We start from the raw sequence: 25,378 nt of genomic DNA, 5'->3' as shown, positions 1-25,378 counted from the left end.
TGCGTAAAAGTCATATGAACGAAATCAACACATCCATCTCCATTACAGTGAAGAAAACTGATGAAGACAGTTGAAACACCAGAAAAAAGTGGACTTTGAGTTGGGATTGTTTTATTACCAGTGTAAAGAATGACGCTCAGTCATCATCACAATCGATTTAAATGTCAACAGTTTCTTGTACAGTACTAACAGCCAAACTGAAACCCTATCAGCGTTAGAAACACAGTGTACGCTTCACAGTGTTAGTATGAACCGGGTGACGGTGTTTGCTGCTTAATTTTGGCACTTTAAACCCTTCATACAGCAGTGTGGAGCAGCAGTGTGGAGGTGTGAGTCACAGAAGCCGTGTAGGAGGAGTTAAAGTAAGATGGCTGCGGGAAAGGGAAGAGTGTTTGAGAAATCATCAAATGGGATGTTTATCTGTCGCTAACAGGATGCACAGCAGCCCGAATGAAGGAGTGGTTAATTTGTCAGCTTCGCCGGCTCAGTTTGGTCTAGCACGCCAGTTGTCTCCAGGTTATTTTAACGCTGATCATCCGTTAACTGCTCTGACATTGTGGAATTCATTAGCAGCTAGTCGTTAGCAACCTAGCCCTAACGTACTAGCAACCAGCTAGCAGGTATCCGTGGACAGCACCTCTCAACAAACTGTTGAGACAAATACAAACACCCAAGGTAAGTAACTTCAAAATTACCTAGCATTAAAGATCTTTAGCACGTTACCTAGATAAATGATCTACATACATGGTTGACATTTCTAAGCTAGCTAGTTATCTTTGCACTATCAACTAGCTTGCTACATCATCTCGCAATTGAAATGCATTGATTGTTGTTTTCCGTTGGAGTCCAACGTAAGCCGCTTCGCCTGGCTAATATGAGATCTGGTGCAGGGTGATGACTCCGAGATCAGATGTACAGCCCAAATGCTAATTGGATAACGTCAACAAACCGACCAGTTTGAAGACAAGGTCGTGCTATTTGATGGTTGCACTCAAAGCTAACTAGGTACGCTAACAGTCTGTCAGTCTGAAGGGGACACATGACCCAAAACACCGCAGAGCATGATACCGTCTGTGAACGTTGGCGTCCTGAATTAAATAAGTGTTTTTCCTAAAGCTCAGACAGCTCAGTCTTTAACTTCTTGAAATGTTTCTAAAGCAGTCAACTCTTTAATCATTAATCTGTTTTCTAAATACACTTAAAAATGAGGAGATCATTACTCTTGGTCAAAGGCGAATACTTGAAGTTGCACTCTAATTAAGTGTTCAGTCAGACTCAAAAGTGTCTTTGATCACATGTGTCCTGATTTAAATCATAGCTAGTCTAGTTAGACAGTCTTAACTCAAGGTCCACTTATTATTAGCTATTCAATCATATTTTACAGCCTTAGCCAGCGCTGTTTCCTAGCTCAAAAATGTACTAAGGTGCTCACAATATTTTGCCATTTAAGAATGCATTAGATAAAATGACTAGTCAGTTAATCATGAACTAATAATTAACTAATAACAGTTATTTTTACAAACGAAACTGCCAAAAGATGTACTGGTTTCAGCGTGTCAGATGTGATTATTTGCTGGTTTCTTAGTCTAACTGATGGAATATTTGGCTTTTGGGTTGTTCAGAAAAATAAGCAATTTAAATATATCGCCTTTTTTTTTTCTTCTGCATTTCACAGAGCAAATTATGAATCGACTGATCGGGAAAATAAGTGAAAGTGGGTTGAGAGGCTGGTTGTCATAGTGAGGGATGGTGGTTACAGAGCGGAAGTATTTGTTGGTACAGGAGATCAGTACAGTGTGTTTACCAAAGTGATTTTAAAATATCTGAAGCAGGTGTCTGTATCAGCTCATGTCTGTCAGAGCTCACTGCCTCTGTCACTGCAGACACAAATGTGATCGGTGTGCTTCAGCATTGAGAACGGATAAAGACAGATGTAGAAATGTGAAGAATGTGACGGACAGAATTAGCAGAGACCTGGAAGACTCTGCCTGTTGTCACACATGTTCACACCTGGACATTTGCTACAGAAAGCAGGTGTGGTTGTCAGCGTGTACGTTTTAGGAAATCACACAATCTTTGGACAGGAGCTTTTCTCAACTCCCAGTCTGTCTGAACGTCTGAGAAAATCTTGGCCTGTAGACTTTGTGCTCTGAGATTATAACAGTCGAGATGAGCTGCGTTATGGTGTGTTTGATCACTAATCTTTGACAAACTCAAGAGGCAGCCTCCCTTTTGTGGAATCTGTAGTTGAACTTTGAACTCACTTTATGGTTTTTCTTTTTTATGATGCAGTGTGTGTGTGTGTGTGTGTGACCTGGAAATTAAAGACATTTTGAAATGTGGTATAGTTCATATTAGCTGGAAATGCTGAGGCAGACTGGCTGACGTGCTTTAAAGGTAATTGCATTTATGGTGAATCATAACAGACTGTGTTTTCAGTGAGCTTATTTACAGAGTCATTTTGCAGTAGATATCTCAGTCTTGACTCTTTGTGGGCTGAGTTTCTTTCCACTTCCATGTCTAGCTATAGATTTGTTTAAAGCTTCTAAGGAAAAGACTGAATTGTCTCAGAATAAGTATCATTAACTTTATCATTGACTCACCCACTGACGGCTTGTGAATCACTAAAAGTACGGACGGTACATTTGACCTGTATTTGTCAGTGCCCTTTGTGATACTCATACAGCTGCTGTCTGAGAAGTTTAAAAAAGAAAAGCACGTTGCCTTATTGATTTAGGGAAGTCGAACCAGAAGTCACTGAATCTGTTACTCCTGTCTGACCCAATTCGACTTGAGTCCACTTCATGTAGCCACAAATAATGACAAATATATTTGTAAACGACTTTAAAATGTACTTATCTACACATCCAGTTTAACACCATGACACTGAACTCCCAAACCTATTGAACCTCGCTGGACTCACCAGAGGGGTCCTATGAGTGATCTTTTATTCAAACACAGATGAAAGTTAAGACTCTCACAGACATGGATTTCAAGCTCATTTTCAAGCTGTTTTTGACATTAACCTTAAAGTAAAGGCATGATAGTGAAATCAGTTCTGCCCTGCAGAAAAATAACTGTGATAATATGGTTTCTCGTAAAGGAATACACCACTGATAATCAATCTTTTGAGTATCAAATAGGCTTGAAATGCGGTTTCTGAAGAGTTTGCAGCCTTCTTGTTCATGGAGGAGATCAGCAAACCCACAGTCACAGCATAAAAAAGGCATCAATGCAGCATAATCCTCTGCTGTTGATCCATCTGTTCAGTCATTTCTAAATAATCCCGACAATAAATCACTAAATACAGTACTTGTGGCAGATATTTTTGGAGCTGTGAAGATGTGACGGTACAATGTGGAAGTAGTGTATTTAGCTACTGTATGTTGCTGTAAAACTGAGTGTTTTTAAAACTGTTAAAGCGTATTTGATACTCAAAAGATTTTCATCAGCATTTTTACTTAGTTCCTTACCCCATTTAAAGAAAACAAAGAAACACAGAGAGAGCCTCTCTTCTATGAAATGAATTAAGAGAGCAGTAAAGTAAGGGCATAGGAACTTTAATGATAATCAGTGGACCGAGAATGCTGAAACAGACTTTTACAAAGGTGGAGCAAGAGGATTTGTGCATCACCTGATCATTGGTTATAGTTGTAGACTTGCATGTTGAATTTGCATCTCTTCAATGTGACAAAGTTTCATTGCTGAAGGTGTGTCTGATAAAAATTATACTTTGGAGGTTTGAGTATTCACCTGATGCCTGCACCTCCCCATCAGTTCACTGCGGCTGCTCACTCTTTCCTCGTAGCTCCCTTGCAATATAATGCAAAACTGCTCAGCCCATTTTTTTTTTATTTCACTTACAGAGAACAGACTATATACAATTTTGCTCTGAAGGTGGAGAGTTGCTCATATTCTCAAATAAAAACAGCTAAGCCTTAAATCTGGAGGTCTGGGCAGGCAATTTTATGTTGTTATTTAATATCAGCATTTGTTTTGCTTGACAAGAGTGGATTACATTTTTTAAGTTTCCTGCATATACAGTCTCTAATTTATGCCCTTTGTCCAGTTTGTTGAAAAAAGTTGTTTGCAATTTTTGGTGGGTGGCAATATTTTTGATTTAAATAATTAACTTATATTCAAGTTCTGATTCAAATACTGAATTTCCTATAATCCAGGGGCAAAAACTCACCCATGTCAGTTGTGAAAGTAAAGCTCAAACAATTGACAAGAGTGACATGGGGTGACATGTCAGTTGACAGTGACACTTTGTGCATTTCATGTTTTTTTAATAAGCTTTTAATGATTAATCTGCTATTAACTTGGCAGATGAATAAAGCAGAAAAAGTGCATCCCTAATAGTGAGGGACTTCCATGTTAAGCTGAAGGTGGACTGGCTGTAGGTGGACTGAATGGTTTCCCTGGAAACAACATACTGTAGAGGCTGACTTATGTTTGTTTAGGAAAACAGAAAAAAAAAATATAGAAGCCCTTCAGCACAAATGATTGATTTCTGAATGAAGGGGTGTTTTGTGGGGTTGGAGGTCAGGACAGTGCACGCTGACAGAGACTTAGCAGTACAGTTTACATTAAGGTAGCTATCATTTTAATAACCCTGGCTGTGTGAGACCATTTCATGCTCTCTTCCTGGAAATAATGGATTTACTTTTTTTTTCATGAATTTGATTAAGTATCTTGATTTTCAGATATTTGATGCACTGGATTCTTGATGTTCCCATCTGGTTATTTTTACTTTAAATTTGTTCAAACTTTAAGAGACGGCCACTGTAAATGTCCTGTGTTAGAACATTGATTCAAAGTGCTTGACAATTTCAAATTTCTCTGGCCTAGCCTCTGGGAGCAATTAGGCTTCGGTGTCTTGCTGAGTCACAGTCATCCTTTATATATTAAGTGTATGCGAAACCACTGCAGTCTTAACATACACAGTAACCACTCTAGTTATAGTAGCCGTTCATTACGTTTTCAGAGCCCAAACAAAAGGAAATACAGTAATGTAGACTTGACAAAAACACAGTTGCACAGTTATATTTTGGGAACTTTAAAAGACTTTTGGGAAAATGTTATTGATTGTTATTGAAGTTTACATGTTGATGTGTACGTTCTGTTTTTTTGTTTGTTTACACAGCACGGAGTGCCTGTCCTGACTGGCTATGGAGTGGAGTTGGCTTCAGACTGGATGACAGGGTCTACAGGGAGGACAGGGTCACACAGTCTCTAAAGCAGCAGTGGGCTTTTCCTAGATGTACACTGACTGGCAGTGACAGCCCATTCAGGCGACCTCCTTCACCTCCTCCTCTCTGTTTAGATACACTTTCCCTCCCCTTTATCCCCCTTCTCTCCTCCCCTTCTCATTCTCCTTCCCACATCATCTTTTAATTTTCTTCCCCTCTTCCCTTCTTCTCTCTGCTTTCTTTTTTTACTCTGACCTTTTACGGGAACTCTTTCTCCCCCACCTTTTGAGTTCTTGTGACTTTTGACCGGCCTCCCACCGGGTCCAGTATGAGCTGGCTGAGCAGGTTGAACCCACGGGGTCCCGGGAGTCGGTCCGGCCGGAGTGCTGCCCCCTCCAGCCCCTGCACTGCTGACCCAGAGACCTGCCTCATGGTGTTTGAGAACCACTGGAGACAGGTGAGCTGGAGACATGCATCTCCCCTTGAATTATGAATGAAATTACATATTTTGTTGTGATAAATACTCATGCTTTCATTTTATATCATTTTACTCACCAACTTCATATCTGAGATGTGGAGACACAGTATATCTGCTGTATTCTGCTTTACCATGAAGTTTACAGGCCACCTGAAAGGTTTTTAAACAAGCCCCCAGTTAAACAATATTAACACAACAGCCCAAAGCACATTTTTTAAAGTGCTCGCTGTAACTGTGTGTGCACTCAATAGAACATGGTGTGATCACCCTTCAAAAGAAGTGGTTTGGATTATAATGTCAGCAGTTGGAGCAGCAGCAGTGGCTGTGACACACACCACATAGAGCCAATTAAGGTACTTTTAAACCTTCAGCGCCCGATTGCAGGAGTTTGGGTCAGAATCGACTACTTCTTCTCAGAATTCAGTCAAATCTAGAGACAAAGGTGTGATGCACATAGTTAAAGATCCGGTGTTACTTACACACTTTCTAAGGATATTGTTATCGCAGATATCCAGCATGAATAAACGTTGATAAATCATAGAAAAATCAAACTCCAGCCCAACCAAGCAAAGATAGTCCATTTTCAGTTATCTAATATTTTTTGCTTAATAAATGATATTATTAACAGATAATCAAAATAATTTTTTTGATGAATCAAAAATTAATTTCCTGTTGATCAACTAACTGTTAGATTGTTTCAGCAGTAAAAGTGTTTACATGCCTCCGCTATAATAGAGAAGATAATAAAGAAAAAATGTGCACGATTTGTTTCTCTCTGTTGTAGGTTGAGCAGCAGACAAATAAAGACTTTTAGTTAACCATGAGTTGGAAAGAGAAATTTTAAGGCTCTTTTAGGTCCTGCTCAGACCCGGCATTAACATGCGTCTCGGCTTATCTGATCACATGTGGACAGCTCTAAGCACAGGTGTGAACGCACCCAAGACGCATTTAGGACGCTTTTGATATCTGATCACTCACACCACGCTCAGAGGTGGTCTGTAACACATGTGATTTTCATTTTTTGTTTTTTTACTATTTCAAATGGGTAAAACCATATTTTATTGAAGAGCTTTGCACAGTTCATTGATTCAGTCAGCCCAACCTCTCTCTCTCTCACTCACTCACTCAGTCTCTCTCTCTCTCTCTCTCTCTCTCTCTCTCTCTCTCTCTCTCTCTCTCTCTCTCTCTCTCTCTCTCTCTCTCTCTCTCACACACACACACCCCCACACACACACACACACACACACATTGAAGTCTGTCATGGTCAAACTGGCTGAAAACAACAATGCATTTGATCTTTGCAAACAGAAATGATGTTTTTGTGCCAGTAGAGCAGGGAAGTGAGATCCAATCACAAGCGGCCACTAGAGACAGGTGGAGAAGGATTCTGATGCCAGGTGTGAACTGACGTACTTGGAGCTGTCCACTTGTGATCGGATCACCTGAGATGGATATCAGTGCCAGGTCTGAACAGAGCTTAGTGAATGATTATCTGTCCAGACACCGAGTGTGAAAGTGCACACTGTGCCAGTGCTGATGAGAGTAGTCAGTTGGTCTACCCGAACAGTCAGTGACTGGCTCATGCCCAGTCACTGACTGAATGTTTATAGGTTACAGAGCCTTGTCACTGTCTGAGACAACAAAAGACATCTGAGTGATTCTTACTGGTCTGTGGTGGGAGGCTCTCTTCTCTTTCTTTGCCTGGATACTTACTGACTGTTGAAGGAGAGCTTTTGTGATAGAATAAGCAGACAATATTCTTCATAGGTTGGAAATCGGTGGTAACATATCCACAAGACGATAACCTACTCCGACATGTAGGTGCAGTATTCCTAGTACTGTACGTAACATGCCTGTGTTAAGTGGAGGGAGCCCAGAGCACACGGTCAGCTTTTTGAAAAATCAATCCTCCATGTTTTTATGGTTGTTAAGAAGAGGGTAGAGGTTTATGTCTTGATTATTTAGTTACATGTAAATGAGAATATAAGACATGATATGAGAGATATGAAAAATAAATAAAGATTGGTCTTGTGGGAACGCATGTGTGTACAAACATGTATGCGTCAGGCAACATTGACCAAATGCTCATAACTCACACACAAGCTGCTAAAACACAAGATATACATCTGTTATCTGCACAAGCTGCTTGCATATCTGCAGATTCATCATGGCCGTAGTCATGCTGACTGGTCAACCTCTTGATAAATGTTGTGACACTGTGGCTTTTTTTACATCCCTATTATACAGTTTGTTACATTCTATCTAAAAAAAAAAAAAAAATAGAAAATTACATTGAAATATTTTGTAAAATTTTTTGGTTTAAGTTAACTGCTTGTAGATCGATTTTTTTATATGTTATATATAATATATTATTTAGGATAAAAAATGCAGCCAACACATTTTTCCACACAACAAAAAGGGTAAACATTTTCAGACCTGACAGTGTATCTGACAACAACTGCCTGTTTCACATCAAACCTTTTCACTTGTCATAGCAGGAGAAGCGCAGGTGCTCCTAATGACATTACTGGAGGCCATGTTCTATAAGTGCCTGTGAGTTCCATGTGAGATGTGTCCCAAGTCATTCCCTTGTTCACTCATTCACCACTCCCTATATTGATTTTGGACACAGCTGCTGTGGCAGTGAGCCAGAGACAATACTGAGACCTTGACTGAAGAAGCTGAATGGCATTCAGCCATCATTAATTTTATTATTCACACCTGTGATTTTCCTTCTGTGCGGAGTCAGAATGTCTGCCGTGAAAAAGGCTTATGAAACAAATGAATTGAAGCCCTTGAAGACCAGATTAATGACATTATGAAGCCTCAAAACCCCACTTCATTCAAAACTTCTTCATACTCAGCTGAAATGGAATGAAACACCTGTCACTTTTGTTATTTTTCTAACTCCCCATCAAAGGACAGCAATGTTAAGTGTTAAATATTACACTAAAACACTGTTCCGTTACTCAGGTCTCTTGGGTGTTGGAGCAGCACGAGCCTTCATCCTCCAGCGATGACCTGACAGCCGTGAGGAATCACACAGACCAGATGTTATGTCTGTTGGCGGAGGAGAGGCCCGCTGACAGCTCAGAGGGCGGCGCCAGCGTGCCACCCATGGGCCCCATACTGGAGCTGGTGGTCACTGAGAATATTCTGGAGTGCCTGGTTCAGTGGCACCTCCGCCGCGGCCTGGACCCGGACAGCCAGGGGGCCCTGCTCAAGCTGTTCGAGATGCTCATCGGCCAGTCCCAGCAGCCTCTGCTGCAGCACACAGCCATTCTCCACCCCCTGCTGAGGCTGCTGGGAGCTTGCGCTGACCCAGAACTTGGCTGTCCTTCAGCCCTGGAGAACAGCCTGGTACTGCTGCTCAACCAGGTATACTCACCTCCAGTTCATATACTTCTCTAATGTGTGTATACACTCTGAATAAGATCGTGTTTGTTGTTGACCTTCAAGCCAAATTTGCAAATCGTAATACAAGGCTGAGAACAGACACTAAGAGTATTGAGACCTAAAAAGACCAGTACATGTTAAATGACTGAGGTATGATTTTCTTTGGTTGATAATATTGTATAACACAATTTTCATGTTACTTATAACAACTTACCTAGGAATGATACCTGTCAGTACTGTTTGATCAGTATTTTACACCATACTAAAGTACTGTGTTTCATTGTGACTCTTCACCAGGTCTGCGTGACCATGGCCCGGCAGCCAGTGGTTCTAGAGATGTTGTTCCGGGCAGCGCCAGCCCAGCAGGGCTCCACCAATCTACTGATCTTCTCCCTCCTTGTGCCGTTCATCCACCGGGACGGAGCCATCGGACAGCAGGCCCGAGACGCGCTGCTGCTGGTCATGGCGGCCTCGGCCAGCCACGAGGCCGTGGCACGCTACATCGCTGAGAACTCCTACTTCTGCCCGGTGAGTGATGCTGCTCATTAAGAATAGGTCTTCAGTTAAAATCAGCCATATACTTGGTTTCCACATAGTTTTGTTTCCCTTGTAATGGCCCTTTTTAACCTTATTGCTGTATCCTAATAGGGTCAATGTGCAGAGGGTTGAGCCAAAAGCAGAAGTATTACTTTTATCATTATTGTGGGAAATTTCTTTAGTGATATTGTTATCGGTTATTGTTTTACTGCCCAGTCCGAGTGGTTCTGGTTCATTACTTTTGATATTTGATATAATTTGTTCATTTAGTTAAAAAAAAACATTTTGTTTATTGTATTGATAAAAAAACAAAAAACATTTTTGTCCAGTACACACAGGTAAAGCCACAGCATGTGGTTGATGTGGGCAAAAATCAAACTAAAATCAAAACCCCTTAGAAAGCCAGTGAGGAAGAACTTCTTGATGATTAATTATCTTGTTAAATTGTTAATGATGCACAACTCCAAAGAAAAACAGAGATCCAACCACTGGGGTTCGACGGATTCTTTACATGCTCACTATACTGTCAAGTTTTCAATTTCCACCCACACGGTAAATCCTCCTGAGCTTCTTCCAAAAGTTGGAAAAATCCAACCTTGTTAGTTTCTTTGATGCTGCGATGGTTTTATTCCCCTCTTAGGTTAGCTGACTTAACTCTAATTCACTTTCCTATGCAATACTGTGCAAATATTATCCAATTTAAATCTATTATTTATAGTCGATTTTGGCTCTCACAGAAAAGAGCCATCAGTTTGATATACACATGAATACTACATACTCTTAAATGTGATAGTTGAGGACAGCTTATAATGTGGGACCCTGGCTACTTTTCAACGCTGCTTTTAAGAAAGTGTGTGTGCGCGTGTGCGTGTGCGTGCGTGTGTGTGCTGTCTCATTCTGATGCATCAGTGATGATGTGTGATAATGGAAGGGGAAGGAGATGACTATGCGTTCTGACAGACCGTTCATCCTTATCTGCATCCTATCAGCTCTCTCAACTTGGAGCACTTCCTGTAAATTTAACCACCAAGAAATAACCACCTCAGCCAACATCACGCATTTCTAATGTTCAAGATAAACACATTGAAAATCCGGTTTCATACAGACTAGTTACTGCTGCTGCTGCTGCTGCTGCTGCTGCTGCTGCTGCTGCTTTACACAAATCCCATCATGTCTAAACTTCTAGGACGGCTAGTGAACTAATTTAACTGAAGCTTAACGACATTATGAAACACAGCAGTTCACAGAGTCAGGCACCTCAAAAAAACATTCTAGATGAAAACAAAAATGTTCTGTCATAGTCACGTTGTAAAAGACCTGCGATCGCTTAAAACATAATTGAATACTGAACTTGAGTTTTCTTGGTGTGGATTTTTTCTTTTAGGTAAAATCTTATATATTTTTAGTAAGTCTGTAAATAAGAAAAAAGACTGGTTATAAACCTAGAGGCTACACCCTGTATGCGTGTGCGCATCACACTAAAATACTTGTATGACCAATCATGCATGTGAAACACAGGGAATTTAAATACAAGCCTGCCTCAAATAAAGGCTTGTTACCTTCTGCAGTTGAGATAAAGGCCCCTCTTTGAGGAAATACAGTAATTTGAACTATTTTGGATCTGCTGTAAACGCCTCCGATGACGTTGTAGAAACTGTTTGTACCAAATCATTTTGACAGAACAACTGCCAATGGGAAAAGTCTCAATACTCGGCCGGCCTCTTCGATGATGTAGCTTCATCACTCACCCAGTCACTCACTCAGTCATGGATATATGCAGATGTAATGTTGGCCCATGGTAAGTCCAGCCAAAAAGTAAGGGGCGTTTGTAAGGGAAGGCCGGTGAACGGTTTCTGCCTGTGTTGGTGTAGTTTGCTACAGCTGCCACTAGATGTAATTAAAGAGCTGTATTTACTTATTGCTTTTGTTGTATGAACATTTATTGAATAGGGTTGTAACCTGCTGGACTTCATTCTGATTGTGAGTCAGTACGAAGTGAAGACGTGTGAATGTCAGAACCAGTGTTGACTGCCTAAATCTGTTCACACATTACAGCAACTGAGTGATGTTTTAGCCTTTAATCTAGATTATGAGAGTGAACAGTGTTGCATGATGTTTATATCTTGAGTACTGTGGTTTAATGCTGCGGTCAGGATCCTTTCCTCGGCGTGTTCACTGTAGTGCTAAAGAGCCAGCGTGGCTATTTTCTGCTCGTCCTACTTCCAGCAGCTTCAGTCTGACCCAGTTACGGTCTAGAAGGGACAGTGGAGGTGGCGTCAAGGACCGAATACTCCTCTCTGCCTGAGTCTCACTGTTTACTGCACATTCTCTTCAGCCTGAACAGTGTTCATCACAAACACAGTCCTCTCCCATCCCGAAATCTCTGTTTTTTTTTTTTGTTCTTTTTAAATGAATTGTTTGCATTAGTTTAGTGATGGCTAACAGCTCCAGATTAAACAAATAAACAAATAAAATAAAGAATAAATAAATAAATACTTTGTACTTTGCTGTCAATCAACTAACTGATAATCATCTTATTGTTTCAACTGTTGTTTTTTATTAAGGTTTTGTTTTTGTTTTTTCTACTTTAAAAAAAATCAAGTAATTGATCTGTAAAAATCGTCTACATTTTTACGTGAGAGCTGTCCAGTCACCTACTGACTCACTGGGGCTGTTCTGACTCAGGAGTCTTATGTGAAGCCTCTGTTTCTCCTCAGGTGCTGGCGACGGGCCTCAGCGCGCTCTACTCCTCTCTGCCAAGGAAGATCGAGGTTCGAGGAGACGACTGGCACGCCCTGCGGCGGGAGGACTGGATGAACGTGTCGTCCCTCGTGTTGTTCATGAACTCGCTGGAGTTCTGCAACGCTGTGGTGCAAGTCGCTCATCCCCTGGTCCGCTACCAGCTCCTGGACTACCTCCACAACGGTTTCCTTGTACCTGTCATGGGCCCTGCCTTGCACAAGGTAGGATTACTCTGGATAAAGCACAAACCTCCCAGATCTGGGTTAACTGACCCCTGAAGTAAAATAGAGTGAGGTGGACCAACAAATTGTGTGCCAGTGGAAACTGACCACCCGTGAGTTACTGGAAGACATTTGGCAGGAGAAGTAGAACAATTGTGTGAATGGATTTGTTTGCTTGACTTTCCTCAACAGATGAGTCAGTCAAAGAAAACCATTTCACACTGTTTGAAGTGATTGTGTCATTGCCTGGTTTTAATCACAGACTTCATATTATTCATAGGACAGTTGTCACATTAACCTCATTTGCAGTTTTGATACAAATTTCTGTGTGTGTGTGTGTGTGTGTGTGTGTGTGTGTATGTGTGTATGTGTGTGTGTGTGTAGTCGTCGGTGGATGAGATGATCGCCAGCACCGCCTACCTGGACCTTTTCCTGCGTAGTGTGACTGAGACTTCCCTCCTCAAAACCTTCCTGCGCTTCATCCTGCTGCATTGCCACGACAACGACACCATCCTGGACACACTGCTCACGCGCATCAGCAGCAATTCAAGGGTTGGTGTATAGTCATATATATATATATATATATATATATATTTGTGTGATAGAGCCTGGAGGCCCTCACATGAACCCAGTGTGGGTGGCAAGTGGGCTGCGAGCAAAAATTGATTGAAAATGACTGCAGCAGAAAACAGAATGATTTGTTTCCCCAGAACAAACATGCAGAGTAAATCATCAAGCGTGCTGCATCTATTGACTGTTACACTGTTTGTAGTTGGCAAAGAAATCCAGAGTGAGATGTGTTTACATAATCTTCAGTTTCATATATACTGATCCCTCAAAATAAACACATTCTGGTCACTCGGACGCAATCGTGGTGTTTAAAAGAAACAGGAAATTTGTTGTATCATGTCTAGTTTCTCCCTTTGGAAGGGAAGTGTAAAAGTTTGTGACGGAGATCACAGCCTTTCACAACGGCTGACGTCTTTGTTGTAGTTAAAACAACTTTCAGAGAGCTAAAGACGACTATAGAAACAAAGCTTTGGGCTTTTTTTTTGTAGTATTGACCATCATTTGCACAATACACAGGGACCCCACGTTTTTCACAGCTGGAACACACCTGAAAAATGTTTCACATTTTAATAAATGTATTTAACTAAGAAGAATTATTTTGTTTTTTGTTTTGCTTCATGACAAGTTGAACTGCACTGAAACAAAAACTGTTTAGTTTATCCATCCATTGTTGTTTCCATGTGGTGTAGATCATGTATAAACAGGAAACTTGAGGACTTTGTACACTGAGGTGATTGGATGACATGCGTCTCCATCTCCATAACTGATTGTCGTTTGGCCAAAATTACAACAGTGAGACCGATGTTATTAAAAAAAAAACAACAAAAAAAGCTTCTCTTCATACCTGCTGGTTAAAGTCTCTGAATGATAATGTGTGTGTTGCAGCTCTGCATGGTGTCGCTGAGCCTCTTCAGGACTCTGCTCTCCCTGCACTGTGAAGACATCATGCTGCAGCTCGTTCTCAGGTATGTCGGCACGTCCGAGCATCTCTTCCCAAGTCTTATATTTTCAATGGGCTCATTTAATACGCGAAACACAGATCTATTAGTAACTATTTCTCTCCATACTCACTCATTCAGATTAACTGAAGGTGTATTTATGTGTCACACGGTCACTATCTATCGGTAATGATCGCTAGAAGGTACAGCACAGTATTTTTGCCCATCCATCATCTATCATCACAATCTGGGGTCCTTAAATGAGAAATTTTTTTCTGTGTGAATTTTGTGAACATCCAAGCTTTGCCTTTTGAACTGCAGTGTGTGTGTGTACGTGGCCTGTAACAGATAAAATACACATCACTGCCAAAGGAAATGTGGCACAAACAGCAGTATGTTAAGGTTTTACTGCCTGGATAGAGATTAACTGTGTAAATGCAAATTAAGTGGTTTCTTTTTGTGTGTGTGTGTGTGTGTGTGTGTGTGTGTGTTTGCTCCCAGGTATCTACTGCCCTGTACCCATGTAATGTTGAGTCAGCGTCGTGCCATCAGGGAGACGGACATTTATGGAAAGTCGGCAGACAAGTTCCTGTCGCTGATCCCAGAGTGTTGCCGGCTGAGTGCAGCGCCCTCTGCTGACCGGGATGAGGACAATGCATTCTGGGGCAAAGGTGAGCAACGGACATCTGTAGAAAAGGAGCACACACAGTCACACTTTATAGCTGTGGTTGTAAACATGAAGTGAACAATTAACAGCTATTCCAAAACTTAAAAAAAAAAAAAAGCTTTCGTCTTTTTAATCAACTGTATGTAAACTTGCCTACGGGGCCCTGTAGGTGTCAGGATTAATATTGTGTTCATACACATAAAAAGAGCTATCTGTGCTGTATTAGCAGGAACTGAAATTGAAGGCTGTCGTTACGGGAGTAGCACTCAAAGCGTTAGCAGGGCGGCCAGCAGCTGTGTGTCAGCTTCACATTGATGTTTTGTGTTTTGTGTTTTGTGATACCACATTAGACGCTGTTTCTGCCAGCTGTGGATGCCTTCAGTTAAGTGTATATATAACTGTGTAGCCGGGCAGGACAGTGAATAATCTGATATAAATCAGCCACTTTAATCTTCATTTAGATGAGGCAGCTGCTGGTCTAACAACAATGTGTTATTTTTTTTACAGCTCTTTAACATGTGTATTTGGTAAAGTAATGTTCTGTGAATTCATGTGCACAAATGAGATATATCAAGAATGTCATAAATTAGTGTTTTAACTGCTTACAACTGCTGGGCTCTGTAGAAAGATCAAGTTTCTACACATAACTGTGACAGCAAAAAATGACCAAATTTGGTAAAAGGTCACTTGTGTGTGTGTGTGTGTGTGTGTGTTTTTCCTTGTAAAGCAGATAAATGTGTGTTAAATGGTGTTAGAAAGTTAACACCTGCTTCCATCTGTGTTTTGTTTTTCGTGTAGCAATGAACAGTCCGAGCACAGAGTCTCCAGCCCCGCCCAGACCCAGCACCCCGTCCCGCTTAGCCTTCTTCATCCGCCAACAGAGCAGTGGAGGAGGATCAGGAGGAGGGGGTTCCCCTACCCCCACCAGCATGGAGCCACAGCAGTCGGGTCCTGCCAGCCCCATGTCCCCTGACAGCCCGATGCACCAGCAGCAGACAAACACTGAGTGTCTAGAGTGGGACTCGGGTTACCTGGAGTACCTCAAAGATGCTCGGCGGGACATCGAGCTCTGCTCCTGGGCCTGCCGTGATTGGTCGGCACCCTATGATGGCGAAAACCCCTCCCCAAACACAGCACCTCCTCCCCCGCCTCCCCCTACCTCCAACCCCTCCATGGCTATGTTCCCGGAGCACTTCTCTCTGCAGCAGGGAGGAAACAGTAACACTCCTCCCGGCCAGCAGAGGGCGGCCATCGTGGCTGCTGCGCGGTCAGAGTGGAGCAGCTCGGAGCGGGACAGCGGAGAGTGGGACGTTACGATCGGCAAAAACAGCTGCATCAGCCTCACACCACGCTCCAAGAAACGCAGCCTGCAGAGAGAAGAGCTCCTGCCGAAACCTGTACCTCCTCTCGTCCCGTCCTCCTCGTCTTCAGCCACCCCTCTATCAACGTCCCACGCCGCCTTGTCCACAGCTCCGCACATTCCCACCTCTGCCATCACTGTTAGCTACCAGGCCATGTACAATGGAACAATGGGACAGAGGGACAGCTGCTCAGACAGTCAGGACAGAGGGCTGGAAGTAAAGAAAGTGAAGAGAGATTTGGGGGAGCAGCAGTATTTGGATGAAAATGCAAATCAAAATGGATCCCTCGTCACACGCCCCTCCCAAAGCTGCCCCAGTCTCCCACAGTCCATTTTTAGCAACAGTGACATCAGTGATGCAAAATCTCTTTGCCCTAACCAGATTCCCTCACAGAGCTCCATTCCCCAGCCAACGCCTGACACCAAACTGCTGACCAGCGACACCTCAAACCCGCACAGTGCATCCTCAGAGCTTCCAGAAGCCAACCAGACGCAACAATCTGTAGAGAGTCTCATCGAGGAGCTGCTGGAGCAGGCACCAGGAGACTCCCAGCTCTCCGGAGACTCCAACGGTCAAGGCATCAGCATCGAGGCCTTCACACAGGAACTGCGGGAGCTGGAGGACCGGGTGAAGGAACGCAGCAGAGCAGCCTTACAGCAGGAGGAAACGGCCAGAGAGTCCCTGACCGCTGAGCGGCAGGAGGAGGAGCAGCAGCTGTCCTCAGCCCTGGAGGCGAAGCTGACAGGCGACACAAAAGCAGAGGGGCCTGTGGTGGGCGTTTGTAGTCCTGCCAGACCACTAAATCAGCCTGCATCTCAGCCATACACAGGTGAGACTCACATTGCATTGTGGGTATTGTGTTATTATTTCCTAGACTTTTCATTTGCACAAGTGTTTATTTTATTGGATGTAGTTTTTCTTATTAGTGCCCACTTGTTCAGAGGGAGGTCATGTTTGACAGGTTTTTTAAGTGCGTGTATCTCTATTTCTGTAACAATCTGATACACTGCAGTTCAAAACTAATACAGTTCGACGCTGTCACTATTAGGATTTGATATTTTTACTTTTCAGTAATCAAAGTGACTAAAATAATCTGTTTTTTCCATTTTTATTTGAATTCTGGAAAATCTGTGTCTTCTGTTTTAAGAAGCATGTTTTTCATTATACTGAAATACTGTAGACTTGTTCTCAACATAATCTACCACATTGATCACCTGAACCAAGGGCCGATCCTTCCCCATCACTCACATAACACATCATTTTTTTAATGACTAATCCTGAGGACAGGACACGCACCTGGTTCCGTTTTTTTTCAGTTTGTGAAATTACTTTAAGCGTCAGAATTTGCCATCAAAAAATTTCAAAATGGTCTTTTCGATTTTCTAAAGTTTCATCATGTCAAATCACTGAAGCGGTGAGTAGCACTGACTTAATGCGTACATTTTTCTAGCAGCCATATTCACCCCAAGATGAAACCGTTCTTCTCCTTTGTAATAACTGTCTCTGCAGGTACAGTTTTCCATTAATTCCACTATTCATAGGGGATAGATTATATTTTTTTCTACCCAGAGAGGCAGCATTGCAAAAGAATGGCAGCGGATCAGACTGTCCTCATGTAACCTCTACAAGCTACTAAAACACCTCTTTGCGTATTATTCACAGTTTGTCAGCCTCCACGCTGCCGCGGTTATTTAAAAAAAGCTGTCAAAGACACCTCTGACTTCATCCGCATGCACTTCAGCTCAAGTTGCGTGCTGTGTCTTTCCATCCAGTGATGCATTAATCTTTCTCTCCGCAGGTCCATTCATGGTGGTTCTGTTTGCCAAGCTGGAGAACATGCTCCAAAACTCGTTGTACGTCAACATCCTGCTCACGGGCATCGTGGCCCAGCTGGCCTGCTATCCTCAGCCCCTCCTACGTTCCTTCCTGCTCAACACCAACATGGTCTTCCAGCCCAGTGTCAAGTCACTGATCCAGGTACACTGCAGCCAGCAGCACAAAGGATATAATGGCCTAGGAATGCCCTGTTTGCCCCCTTTTGAACTTAAGTGCATTACAATTAACAACCAGGTACTCGGTTACAAACTGTAGAAAAAGGTTTCTCTGTTCGCTTATTGGCGTGATAACAGTTGTTAGGTTTCTCAGGCGTAGTCGTCCATTTCCAGCCCACCTCACTTCTGTGCTAGCTCCTGTTCCAAAAGCATCAGGCCCACAGTGATATTTGCATATAGAGTTTCTTTCCATATTCTATTTCTGTCCATATTCTAAGATACTGTGAATGGATACCTAATGCTGGAGTGGACAGTGAAACATTTAGTACCTCAGCTTTGACAGAGTGAGGGAAGACGTTCACAATCACAAGAAACCAAGTCAAATGAGCCCGTGGCCTTTTCCCTGGCTCCACACAGTCTCATGGTAATGGTAACATTTGTTCTAACGATCTTTCCCTTCAAGACTCTAATATTGTGGAGTGTAATGAATGTTGCAGCCTCTGGGGACGACTTCGGACTGTCTCACCTTCTGTGCCAGAATCTCTAAAGTCAAAAATGAAATTCACTGTAATCGACAGGAACAAGATGTCTGTTCGTGAACATCAGTCAGAACTCTGAAGCTTTGTTCCCTGGTTCTCTTCAGGTTCTAGGTTCTGTGAAGAACCGTATCGAGGCGTTTGCAGCCTCCCATGAGGACTTCCCGGCCATGCTGAAGAAAGCCCAGCAGTACCTCGTGGCCCGAGGCAAGGTGGACTGGAGTGACTCGCCTGCAGCTGTTCCCACCCTGCGGCGCTCGGATTCACTAGGTGAGTCGAGACACTGGAGAAACTGCAGTCGCACGTAGACGAGTGCGTTTCAAATGTTTCTGACCAGGACTGATTACGCTTGAGTTCTGCAACAGAAACTGTTTCCTCAAGTGGGAAAAACGACAAAAACAAACCTCTTAACGTGAATATTTGTGATTCAGTTAATTATCAAGGCCTCAAAATGTGAGTTCATAAGTCACTGTTTTTATTTGTAAACCAAAAAAATCTAACAATTTATTTCTCCAATAATTAGTCTAATTTTTTTTTTCCTTCAAACAAGGCATGTTTATTTATGTAGCACAACTCAGACTCTGGAGTGGTTTCAAGGTGCTTTACATACAATTTAACTTTTAAAGAGAATTAAAAGCAGAATAATTAATTACAAATAATTTACTAAAGAGATAAAAAATGTACCTTTTTAAAATACACTGTGGGAGGCTTAGCACCACTTCAGGTGTTTTGTTCTGTACTAGACTCGAGTCTTATTATTATACATTTACACTTAAATTATACATTAGTCGAAAGCTCTGGGTCTCATGATTCTATCTGTGCGAAGAATTTTAGGATCCTCATATCACTGCAACAGCTGCTAACACAGAACTGGGTCAGACTTCTGACTATGGCTCCAAAGTGATTTCTCACAAAATGTACTACAGGCCTTATATTCCCTTTTTTATGCCAATTAAAAAAAATGGATAAGGCAAAAGCTCATATCTACCATGTTTGTGCCTCTGTAACTTTTGTTCAGTATCTAATTATATTCATTCTAATTTTTGGGTTGTAAAATTGAAAAGACCAGGGTTAATCAACAGGTGTTGGGAACATTGTTTTCAGGCTTGTGCACAAAAATGGGTTTTTCTGGGTGTTTAGTAACAGATTAGAAGATTTTAAAGACACTATGTCAAAGTGCTTCACATTACTGTAATTATTCAAATGAATATCAAAGAAATGTTTTCATCCGGATGAACTGTACTTCTATACAATTTAAGAGGTAAGCCTGATATAAAACAAAAAAGTAAAAGTAATGATAAAAAAATCAGAAAGCAGAGAAGGAGCAGTCCGCTAGTGCAATTACATTTTATTTTTATTTCAACACAGATCGGGTTTAAGGAGTTTCCTAAAGTTGTCACTTGTGTCATTTTCTTTTTTTGTCGTAAGACGTAGAATTAATTTTACTCTGTTACTTTTGAAAGGTTGAATCTCTTAGAGCAAAAGACTTGAAACGACTCCTGAACTTAATGTTTCGTTCTTCCAGTGAAGAGTCGTAAGCCATCTCTCGGAGACCTGATCCTCCGTCACACCAACAGCCCCACCCGGGCCCGTCACGCCGCTCAGCTGGCCCTTGCGCACGTACGGGACGGCAGCCAATCACTGCACAGCGCTCTGTTCCGGGGAGGGGCAGGCGGAGGGGCGTCTGGCCTGGAGAAGCAGGCCGAGGCGCTGCGAGTGAAGAACGCCGTCTACTGTGCCGTCGTCTTCTGCGAGTTCCTCAAAGAGCTGGCTGCCCTGGCTCAAGAGCACGCCGTCACTCTGCCCTTCCCTCACAGCCAGGAAGCAGAGGAATAGACGGTAAACACAAGACTCTTCAAATCTAGCTCTTAGCCTCCATTTGTTTTTGTTTTAGGCTGTAAACAGAGTTCTGTAGGATTCTCCCATCACCAGAGGACAGACTGGAGCACTGAGACTTTTCTGTCACTGAAGTGGGTCGTCTGCACAGACAAAAGCAAGAGGAAAACAGTCGCATTTTTGTACCAAAATCATTATAGGATACCTGTAGGACTGGAAGAATTTTCCTTATCTGTAAACTTATATGATATTGTGCATATCATGTATTATATTTACATTCTATACACAGAAAATCTCAGTAAATGCTTGAGATTTGGGAGCTTGTACATACACATACCATGTCATGGTATAATGTGACACAGTAAAGCCACAGATATTAGAAATAGGTGCACATATTGGTGCTAGTCGATACTCTTACGTTGGAAGGGTGCTTTCAGGCGGCACAGAGGAGAAGAAGGTTTTATCCTCAACAAATGATAAACACCAAAAAACTGTTTGGCAGGAAAACAGTGAAAGTGTAGGCGAGTCAATTAATGACAAAGTGATCCAATCAGATTTGGCCATCTCTCGTCGACAACCTCATCTTTGTCTTTTGTCCTCTGGCCAATAGAGAAAGCTCACAGAAAAACAGCTCCCAGTAACATTCAAGCACCTCAAGTGTCCATTTAGTTTTCAAAAGGCTCCACTGCTGCAAAGACTAGTCATCAATGAATGAGATAACTGGAAGAGGTGATGTGAGGTGAGAGTGCCACCTTCTCTCCTGTGAATCAGCACGACCACCACAAATGTACTGGAAAACTTTTGGTAATTAATGCCGTTTTTAAAAAGATATTGTTTTAAATGTGTTTTTGTTTTTTGCATTTGCGCCACTTTCTAGACATATCAGCAACACGTGGGAGCAGGTGTGTCTGTGGTTGTGTGTGTGTGTGTGTGTGTGTGTGTGTGTGTGTGAGAGTTTGTTGTAAAAGTGACTCCTTTCTAAAAGGTGACGTCAGCTCTTCAGGCCATCGGTAAAGCCATTCACCTGTTGCCATAAAAGAGGCTGCGGCATTGAAAAGGCATCACTGCTTTACGATTCATGACTTCAGTTTTTCATTTTAGTCTTTCTTCATTTTTTTAAAGACACGAGTGTCTGCGAGAAAAAGGGCGAGAAGAGAAGGGATTGTTTTTCAAGGGAGCGTTGTCATGATTTCCATTTACTTTAAACTGACAGCTGAAAAAAGGTCCTTGTGAGGCATTCACTGACTTTTTCTATAAACAGGTCTTCGTGTGAGTGTGAGCTAAAAAAAATAAATAAAAGCTTATAAGAAGCGGTTTCCATTTCAGTTTATAGATTTTGGTTTTAGTTAGCTTGAAAAACGTAGTGTCTTTTTGGGTGAGACAGGCCAAACTGAACATCCAAACCGTTCATCTTGGAATTTAACATGCTGCTATTTTTTTAACACCCATTTCTATCAGTGTAACAGCTACTATCTCTTCATTTCATTGTTAGGTACCAAGTATTAAATGTGTATGTGAGGATGCGGAAGAAGTCAGTGCCAGTGTTGTGATTGGCGTTTAATTTATTTTGACTGAGGTTGAATGAAATTGCAGTCGCAGTGTTAAAAGCTTTTGCCAAGACAAAAATATTCTCTTTCAACGTTGAGTGACCTTGTGAGGCTCGGAATTGTTGCATGTTGGTAGATTTTTTGTTTTTTGTTTTTTGATGAAGATGGTGGTTCTTCATTTCACAGGTCTGTAACTTTTTAAAATAATTTTCTAGTTCTTTTCGGTAAATTCCTCCAGGAAATAACGAGAAAATTGTTAGGAGAAGAACCTGTAAAAATGAAGCATTACCTGTATGACTGCAGTGTGAAATCCATCAGTGACCCAGCTTTTTGCACATACTAGCCATTCTCTCTACTGCCATCCTGCAAAGTCTTAATCTCTGAAATTGAAAACCACATTTTTCTTTTTTCTTTTTTTGACAACTTTCATCTTTCTCAACAAGTTGAAGCCTCCTCAACTTGTCAAAGCCATATCCACGGTCGTCCTGTTTGTAAATGTACTCCATCACTGCTGTAACTCACTTTTCTACAGGATTTCTAGACACATTTTGTAACACCCCCACTGTTTGTTTTTAACAAATACCATTAGTACGAGTGTCTGCATGTCAGTAAAGGTCAGGTTTCTAATTAAATGATAATTAAATAGTGTAGTTTGGTCTGTGCAACAGTGCTGAGCTTCAATTAGCTTCCATGCTGTAGGATTTTAGTGGTTTTAGTGAGTCATCCCGGTGCCTGCAGAGATCAGCAGCGACAACAAGAACATGTTTCACACTGAATGTTTGCTCTCGGCTAATTAAATTGGTAGAGAAATCACTTCTGTAATTTACCCACTGCCTTCCGTCCGTCCATCTGTTCACCGAGTCTGTTGTTCATCCACGTGTTCAGAACGAGATTAATGTTTCCCTTAAGGCCAGAGGGTCTCTCTGCACTCCTCAACTCCACTCAAGATTGTGTTTTTTTTTTTTGCAAACAGTTCTGTTAAAGATCAGACGTATATTGAGCTTGATGGTAAATGTTCATCTCCTCAGTAGTATCACTTACTCGGTCAGTGGCAAAGTAACAGTGGAGTTAGTCAGTTTTATGCATTTCTGTGATACGTTTGTGGACACCAAAGACAATCTCTCTGACAGTACGTGAAACTCCCTGTGTCTCTGTTTATGCAATCATAGGCAGTTTAATGGTGCACTGTCTGAACACGTCTTTATGCAGCACTTTTTCCATATTCAAATAACTTCCCAAAATAATCTGTTATGTAATACAGTAGCAGTTAAATGGCCAAATTAATTATGATGATAAAGTTGTGCTCGCCAAGTTAACTGGTGCTACAGCAATTTCAGATGATACAACCGATGAAAATAAGACCCAAGCTGTAACAACCCTGAATTAAGGTTAAAAAGGCGACAGGACGAGGTTGTTTTTGAAGCTCTCGCCGCATTGGAACGAAGGGAACTGCTTAATAACCTTAAGCTGCAGAATTTAAACTGCTAGCATTGATCCTCTGTGACTGAAAATGGGATTTTAGCTCATGTACACGTCTAGACTTCCCACAGTCATTTCTCACTGCTTACGGTTTGTATTTTTTTTTTTTTTTATATTTACTTGTTTTTCATTCTTAAGAATACAAAAGACATAATTGTGACAAAGTTTGTAATAGGGTGTTTTTATAGGGGGATTATTTCCTACCAGGGACTTTGACTTCTTCCCGGAGTTGTCAGACGACAGACTGAAAGCAGAACTTCATACAGTGCAGCGCTCAACAAAAACAAAACAAAATATAATAAAAACAGGGAGTTTGACAAATGTAATCAAGGCTTAGTGGTGTTATGGTTATGGTTTGTTATGGTTTACCTCACTTTAAGGAAGCTGTTGTTCATACTCCTTAACACTGAACGGCAGCAAATGGCTTCCTCTGCTGGTAGAGAAGTGAGTCCAACTGTTCAGACAGCGGTGTGTGTCGTCTGTTCAGAACACACCGACACTCATTTTAATTTGCATTTGAGAAGGGGATTTTGATTTCTGACAATGCAGCAACTACCACATCTGGAGGCTGAAGCCGTTACAGAAATGTCTTAACAGCAGAAACTGTCGCCAAACAAATCTCATTATAAATGAAGTGACGGAGAAAACCAAATCAATGATCTCTATTAAGAACAGTTAAATATAATCAGTGCACCACAGTGAGTTAGGGCCGCGAAATGTATCAGATCTTATGTTTGTGAATGTGTTGGCTTGAATAACAGGCGTCTCAGCCATGGTGGTTGCTGAATAACATAAAAATGTTGTTTGTTTTTTTACTCTAAACTGACAAAGATGGTGCTGAGTGGTGAACCCAAAGCTAAGCTTCAAAAATGTGTGTAATGTCACAGATTTTTTTTTTGTTTTTTGTTTTTTTCCTGTCTATTTCAGACAGTTGTACTTGAACACTACATTTACTCCGTCACTTAAAAAAACAGATGAACATTTATTCGTTTTGGCTGAATTCAGAGCATGTTAAGTCTTGAGATTGTGTGTTTTGTTTATTCAAGGGTACATGCAAACAACAAGCCAAAGTCTTCAAATGTCACTGGCTTTCATTTGAATTGGAAATATATCATGCCCTTTTGTTTCAGGGTGGGTTATGATTGGCTCTTCAACACAATTAAACTCAAAAATGGGTAAAAATAATTCATATTTTCAAATTGCTGAGCTGAGCTGAGCTTCACGTGGCAAAGCTGTGTGACAGATGAAGCTTCCACTTTAACGTCAGTAAAAAGCACATGTGTTCACACACTTCCTCTGACCGCCTCAGTTTGAAGCTTGAATTTGTTTGCACGGACGATTTACCACTTCATTTACACTTTGTGCCATGTTTTTTGTTTTTTTTCATATGTTGATTTGTGTTGCTTATCATGGGATGTAAAGTATGTGCAGTATCTTTTCACTTTGCTTCTTTCTTTGGAAAAGCTTTTGACTTGTCGCTTAACATTTCTCCCCTGTGATCTATGCAACACATGCTCTAATCGTCCCCTGTTTGAAGCTGAAAAGGTGATGTGGATTGATTTAATGTGTAAATACTGTAAAAAGCAAAGGGTCAGAAATGCAGAGGTATGTGAAATAATCAACAGGACAGAATGGAAATCATGCTAAAATAATGTAATGATGAATGTTGTCAGAAATATTTTTCTATATTTTGAAATCATTAGAAAAAAGGACAAAAATACAAAGTGGGAAAAAGCTGTCAGAAGAACACTACAAAGGGAATGTTTTTATTAATTTATAAATTCTTTGCCTAGCAATATCGCTTTTGTCTCGGTCTCCTTTCTTTTTGTGACTGTATGAAGTTAACCCTGCAGGGGTGAAGAGTCCCACGCCATGTAAACATATCTC

At 41.5% G+C, this 25,378-nt stretch overlaps 1 protein-coding gene across 1 annotated transcript; it reads left to right on the top strand.

Moving 5' to 3' along the window:
• Positions 1 to 344: 344 nt before the first annotated feature.
• On the top strand, positions 345 to 25,289 carry fhip1b (FHF complex subunit HOOK interacting protein 1B). The gene is made up of 12 exons (XM_023430837.2): positions 345 to 675; positions 5,147 to 5,649; positions 8,644 to 9,048; positions 9,364 to 9,594; positions 12,321 to 12,566; positions 12,951 to 13,118; positions 14,022 to 14,101; positions 14,576 to 14,745; positions 15,540 to 16,931; positions 17,901 to 18,079; positions 18,737 to 18,899; positions 20,155 to 25,289. Exons 2-12 carry the CDS (start codon positions 5,521 to 5,523, stop codon positions 20,463 to 20,465), a joined length of 3,474 nt encoding a protein of 1,157 aa, XP_023286605.1. The 5' UTR covers positions 345 to 675; positions 5,147 to 5,520; the 3' UTR covers positions 20,466 to 25,289.
• The last annotated feature ends 89 nt before the right edge of the window (positions 25,290 to 25,378 follow it).

This window comes from Seriola lalandi, unplaced genomic scaffold (assembly GCF_002814215.2).
Source record: "Seriola lalandi dorsalis isolate HSWRI2012SDOR001 ecotype SW California unplaced genomic scaffold, Sedor1 jcf7180002054912, whole genome shotgun sequence".
NCBI lineage: Eukaryota > Metazoa > Chordata > Actinopteri > Carangiformes > Carangidae > Seriola > Seriola lalandi.
Note: the sequence above shows the minus strand (reverse complement) of the source record. Positions and strands in the feature narration are given on the sequence as shown.

What these genes read in the sequence shown, in the direction of transcription:
- fhip1b (XM_023430837.2), top strand. Translation starts at nt 5,521, where the DNA reads ATGAGCTGGCTGAGCAGGTTGAACCCACGGGGTCCCGGGAGTCGGTCC. An exon ending in TTGAGAACCACTGGAGACAG is followed by an intron (nt 5,650 to 8,643) that starts GTGAGCTGGAGA and finishes TCCGTTACTCAG; the next exon opens with GTCTCTTGGGTGTTGGAGCA. An exon ending in GTGTCAAGTCACTGATCCAG is followed by an intron (nt 18,080 to 18,736) that starts GTACACTGCAGC and finishes GGTTCTCTTCAG; the next exon opens with GTTCTAGGTTCTGTGAAGAA.